General features: G+C 45.2%; 1 protein-coding gene across 1 annotated transcript; it reads left to right on the forward strand.

Annotated features, from left to right (window-relative positions):
* Positions 1-894: 894 nt before the first annotated feature.
* ANHX (anomalous homeobox) lies at positions 895-4,913 on the forward strand (the record flags this gene model as incomplete). Its single annotated transcript, XM_010179716.1, has 5 exons — positions 895-1,143; positions 1,802-1,926; positions 2,147-2,270; positions 3,523-3,709; positions 4,836-4,913. Coding segments are annotated over exons 1-5 (763 nt in total), but the record flags the coding sequence as incomplete, so codon positions are not given.
* Between the last annotated feature and the right edge of the window lie 478 nt (positions 4,914-5,391).

A 5,391-nucleotide genomic window follows, 5' to 3' on the forward strand; every position in this document is an offset into this window, starting at 1 on the left:
GGTACCCGGGAGGAAAGGGCCGGGGAGCCGCGGGGGCGGCCGGGGCGGGCTCTGGCGCCCCGTCTCTGCTCCCACTGCCCCGGGACGAGCTGCTGAGGTGTCCCTGGTTCTCAACCTCGCAGGTATTTAACACCTTTTCCCCTTTTTTGTCCGGCGGAGCTGGAGCTGGCCCAGGGGTGCGGTGTCTCCGATGGGACCACCAGGCACCGGGCATCGCACCGGCCTCCTTTCCCCAGGAAAAGGGGCAAGAAGCAGCCCCAACAATCATTGGAGTTACACTTTGCTGTAACTTCTGTCTGCCCCTGGCCTGTCCCATGCCATTTTAGAGGAAAAAAAAAAAAAAACACAACACAAAAAATCATTACTTTTACCTCGAATGCTTCTGGGGTTAATGTTCTGGTAATTCTAACCTGTAAACAGAGGATGGAAAACTTCATATTGTGATCTGGATATGGGGGTACTGGAACTGAGCAGGAGTGGGGGGTCTGGAGGCACATGTCAGGGGGTGGCTGGTGCTGGCAGCTCTGCAGTACCCCCAGCCGTGCACACAGACCCAAGTGGGGCAGCCTGGGACCAGGCCAGGGTGCAGTTCCGCACAGCAGCCCCCCTGCTTTGACCTTCAGCCTCTGAGTTTTGGGGCAAGTTGAATGTGTCTTTCTGGGCTCAGTTTTCTTAACTACAAATCTGGTGTGGCTTTAGCCTTTCAGGGCTGCTTTAGGCCTAGTTTTATTTTAAGTGTTTTGAGGTCCTCAGGCTGCTTTTAACAGCAGAGTGCATTTCTTTCCTTTGAAAGAAAAAAAAGCATACCATAGAAGCTAAAAATAGGAGATAATGGTTTTAATCTAACCACAAGTTTGTGTATTGCATAGAAAAGGCTTTCAACAGGACGTAAGGATGAAGCGGTTCATGGCCATGTTAAACAGGAATAAAAACAAGGATCCCCCACCCACCAAGCTGCTGGATCTAGCAGGACAGCTTTGCCGGAACCTCCCGAGTTCATCTCCTACTCTGGAGAAGCTGGTCGGGGCCGTGATGGGATGCAAACACAAGATGTATTTTCTCACTAACATCCACATTGTCAAAGCTTGCGTGTTTGTTCATATCCGTAACGGGCAGCATGACACAGCCTGCAGACTCGTAGAGGTAGGGATGCGTTCTTTGTTTCTTCATGGAGACAAAAAGCAGTATTAGAAAAATAGTAGCTAGAGCTGCCAGTGCAGAGGTACCCAAACTGCAGCATGTGGAGCATTTCCAGCTGGCCTACAGCAGTGGAAGGTGTTATGTGTGCATTCATTGACCTGAAAGGCAGAATAAAGCCTTTGCTACAAGCAGTTACTATTAATCAGCCAAGGGAAAGAAGGTAATTGGGTGATTATGGGGTTGGTTGTAGTTTGTGAAAGCAGGATTTTTGTCTTCTAGGGTGGTGGTTCTTGGAGTTTTTCACAAAATTAGGGCTCAGGATGTAAAAGCCTTGGGGAGGCCAAGTTTAAAGGGCTTGCCAGGATGGGAAGATATGAGGAGGCTGGATGGCACCATGCAAGGGGAGGGATTTTGGCCTTTAGATCTGGTAATGTAGCCCTTTTCACCAGGGGAAAAGAAGAAATTAGGCAGGCAACTCCCTGTTAGAGAAGGTACAGCAAGCCTTATACTTGGATAATGCTACCAGCTTTGTCAAACTAGTATGAATCTCTGAATAAGTTTCTAGTTGTTGAGGGCTTTCTCAGTTATAGGAAGCCTGGCTGAAAAAGGAAAAGGTTTGCTTGAAAAGGAAAGGGTTTGCTAACACACTGTTTTGTTTTAGTGTTGCAAGGCAGAAGAGAAGGAGGAGCTGGTGCAACTTTGGCATGAGATTCACTACCGGAAGGTTATGGAGAAACACCGCATGGATTTTCTGACACCACTGCAGAAATTCCGTTGCAGGAAGAGGTACTGCAGCGTGGGGGAACAGAGAGGGTTTTTTTCTCTGCTGTAGTTAGCAGATGCAGGGGGTAGAGATGCATGGGCTGTTTTTGCAGCTCAAGATGGCTGCTTCTTGGAGCCAGGCTTTTCTTGGCGTTTTGACCACTAGTGATAATGTGAGAAAATTCCCATGAATGTGAATGATTCTTTTTGGGTCTCTTTACATCCTGTTTTCTGCTGTCTACAGGAATCCTCCACCTATTTCCCTTTGTCCTGAAGGTTTGAAGAATCGAAACTATTCAGATGAAGTACGCCAGCAACTGCACAGGTTTGCTGCAGAGGTGACAAGAAGTCCAAACAAGAAACAGCGGGTAGGGATATGCTCTTATAATCAGGTGTCCTTGTCACAGGAAAGCAGAACTGTGCGATCAGAGATCTGTAACTGGTTTCATTCTAAATCCTTGTTTTCAGAAGCCCCCTTGGGGCTGAGATTCCCCATACTTGATCTTTCCCTAAAGGTTTTCTTAAAAAATGATCATGATCATGCTAAGTAATTTCACTTGATTTGGACAAAAAGATCTGGGGAAGTAAGTTCTTCAGTGGGCTTTTAACAGTTCTAATGTTGTAGTGATTGAGCATGGGCAGCGAAACAACCCTCAGTCAGAAGAGCTGTATTACAGTGATAAATAGTTCTGACTTGACTGAGTTACAGCCAGTATAAAATTGCACTTTGCTTACCAGAATATATTTTGTACTGACTTATGTTAAATTCACAGAATTTGAAAACACGATAGGCTGTGCTGATGTATACATGTACCTACCCTATTTGGACAGGGACAAATTAGTAATGAAAGTGTTGTGAATTAATTCAGTAATCACTGTGGATTATTACCTTGCCAAGTGAAGGCTTCAGACTTTAAAGTCTGCCTCTGTGGTCAGTTTTTTTCAACACCCTTCTCATATGAGGCAGGATGGTCTGGTGAATCGTTCTGCAATGTGAAGATGGTTCATTTCTTACCCTTTTCGCAAAGCAGCAACCATTTCCAAATTTTCATTTTTAAAAAAACAATCTGAATTGGGAGCATAATGAAGTTGCACAACGAAGTCCCAAAACATCAGGATACAATGATCCCTTATGCATTAATTTCCCAATACGTTCTTCACTTATGTGATCTCATTAACAGCTGAGTACAGCAAAAAAAATTCCTGTGAACGTGATACAGATGTTCATTCTGCTCAGAGTTTGTGAAAGCTGTTTAACCTGGTAAATGCTTTAGTGTTTATCCTATGGATGTCGTGTTAGTGATGTGAAGATGTCATTCTGTGGGAAAAGCGTCCTTTGGTGAGGTTTTACGTTTAAATATAGCAATATAAAATAGCAGTATATGGTTTCCTTTAGCAAACAAATAGGGGGAGCAGGGTGGAATGTCTGTTTTCCAGCAACTCTTCAGTTTATAAAGTGGCCTCCTCAATAGGATCCATGTAGACTATCAGGGACCTAGTGAACAAATGTCTCTGAACTTGAAAGCTGTTTTGCTGGGCTGCTTTTGGAACTAAGGGGAGAAAGCTTGAATATTTGGATGTGATTTATTATTTTTCCCTTGATCTTAAAAAAGTTTGCAGGAGGAATTGGCTCAGGACCTGAACTTGCAGCCAACTCAGATCTATAATTGGTTTGCAAATTATCGACGACGTCAAAAATCCTGCCTCCCTTGTATGGAAAAGCTCAACAAATCATGTCCTGAGAGGGCTTTGATTTACCACACGAAGGAGCAGCAGGATAAAGGATCGTACGCTCCACCAACTGCAGGTTTGTCTCTTCCTAATGGGCTTAGGATGTGGTCCAGAAAGCTGAAAAAGAATTTAAAATTCCCTCAGGAACGGAGGGATATTCCTTCTTCAGAACAGCATCTATATGCTGATGGATCAAGTGGGCATTGGAGGACTCTACTTCAGTGGAGTGCCTCTTCATTTGGCTGTCCAGCCTTGTATTAGAGGCTGTCACTCTGTAAAAGGAGCAAGCATTGATGAGGCCTGTGCAAGGACAGGTGAAAAGAGATGCTCGTCTTGAAAGGGGCACCAGATGAAAACAAGTAGGTGGGAGGCAGCAAGTTTTAGCTCTCGGATTCTGAGATCAGGCAGTACTCCTCTAAAACCCAGTGTTGTCATGCTGCTTCATAGAATCTTAACCAAACTTCAGTCATGGGGAAGAAGAGGGTCTTGCTGCATTTGGGAAATTAGACTGTTTTATTGCTTTTTAAAGTAACTGTTAGCATTCCTTCACCTGCCTGGCCTGTGCCTTTCAGATGGATCTTGTGTGGGCACCAGCTCTGAGCAAATGGAGATAACCCTCATGCCCTGTGACCCAGGGTGGGAGCAGTCAGCTGCAGATCTGGATGAGCCTCCTGAAGGAACTTACTTAAATATGCTGGAATCCAGGTGATTTATGAAAAAGTCTTTATAGTGATAATTCAGAGATGAAGCAGCATTTAAACTTGTTCATGGAACTGACTTTCCTGTCTGTTCCCAGGGGATGTCCCTTAGGAGTTGTGACTCTGTAGATGGGAGCGGTCCATGCCCAGTAGCAGGCAGACAGAGCATGAAGCAGTTCACCTCCCAGCTGTCAGGGGCAGGATTCAAAGGTTTAGCTGGGGGGTCCCCTCTCTTTGCAAACCAATATGTCTGGCTGATTTATTTTCCCCATAATTACAGCTTTTTGCAGAGTGGTGAGCTGCACGAAGTGAGGACAAGCAAGGCTTTGTTGACTGGTTACAACGCTGAACAACCCATAGCTTTTTGCACTGAGGCTATGCTGGAACCAGGAACCAGCTTTAACTCCACTGTCCTGCAGCCCAGAGAAGTAGCAAGCAATAGTGATGACAGCCCCCAGCTGAATAACTTTGTCCTGTGCTCTTGCGGGTCCCTTACCTTCCCAGATGAACAACTGGCCGTGTGGCAGGCCCCTTCTAGCACCAGAGTCATCTCTGGCTCCATGTGGACCCCAAGTATAGAAGGTTAGTAAAACTGCCCCCAGATCATTGACCTGAAGAGTTTCCAAGCTTCTCTTCCCTTTGTTGCAAACACTCTTGCTCACTTACATGGCTTTCTGGTGTCATGACAAATGGGAGCAGGGCTGATCTTGTGCTCTGGAGTTTTGCTCCCATAGTAAGCTTAATGAGAAAACCTATTGATTTAAGGTGTTGAAGCAGACATTCTTACCTACTCTGTTGCTTAAACTGTAACTTCTTCCATAAGATAGTACTTTTCCAACAAGGTTTTAGCTTTTAGCTAAAGTCCTTTTTGCTTTTCCACTGGAAGAGTCCCTTCAGGTGTTGTCTGCTCACCTTGCCAGTTTCCAAGCTTCTGGGTTTTTAAATATCTGTCATTCTTAAGAGAGTGCCTGAGCAGAGTCTGGGAACTTCTTAACTGTGACACAGTTCTCGCTTTCCTTTCTTCTTCCTGCTATTCTTTCTTTCTCTTCCTTTCTGTTTC

The sequence above is a fragment of the Mesitornis unicolor genome, unplaced genomic scaffold (assembly GCF_000695765.1).
Source record: "Mesitornis unicolor isolate BGI_N332 unplaced genomic scaffold, ASM69576v1 scaffold38052, whole genome shotgun sequence".
Taxonomy (NCBI): Eukaryota; Metazoa; Chordata; class Aves; order Mesitornithiformes; family Mesitornithidae; genus Mesitornis; species Mesitornis unicolor.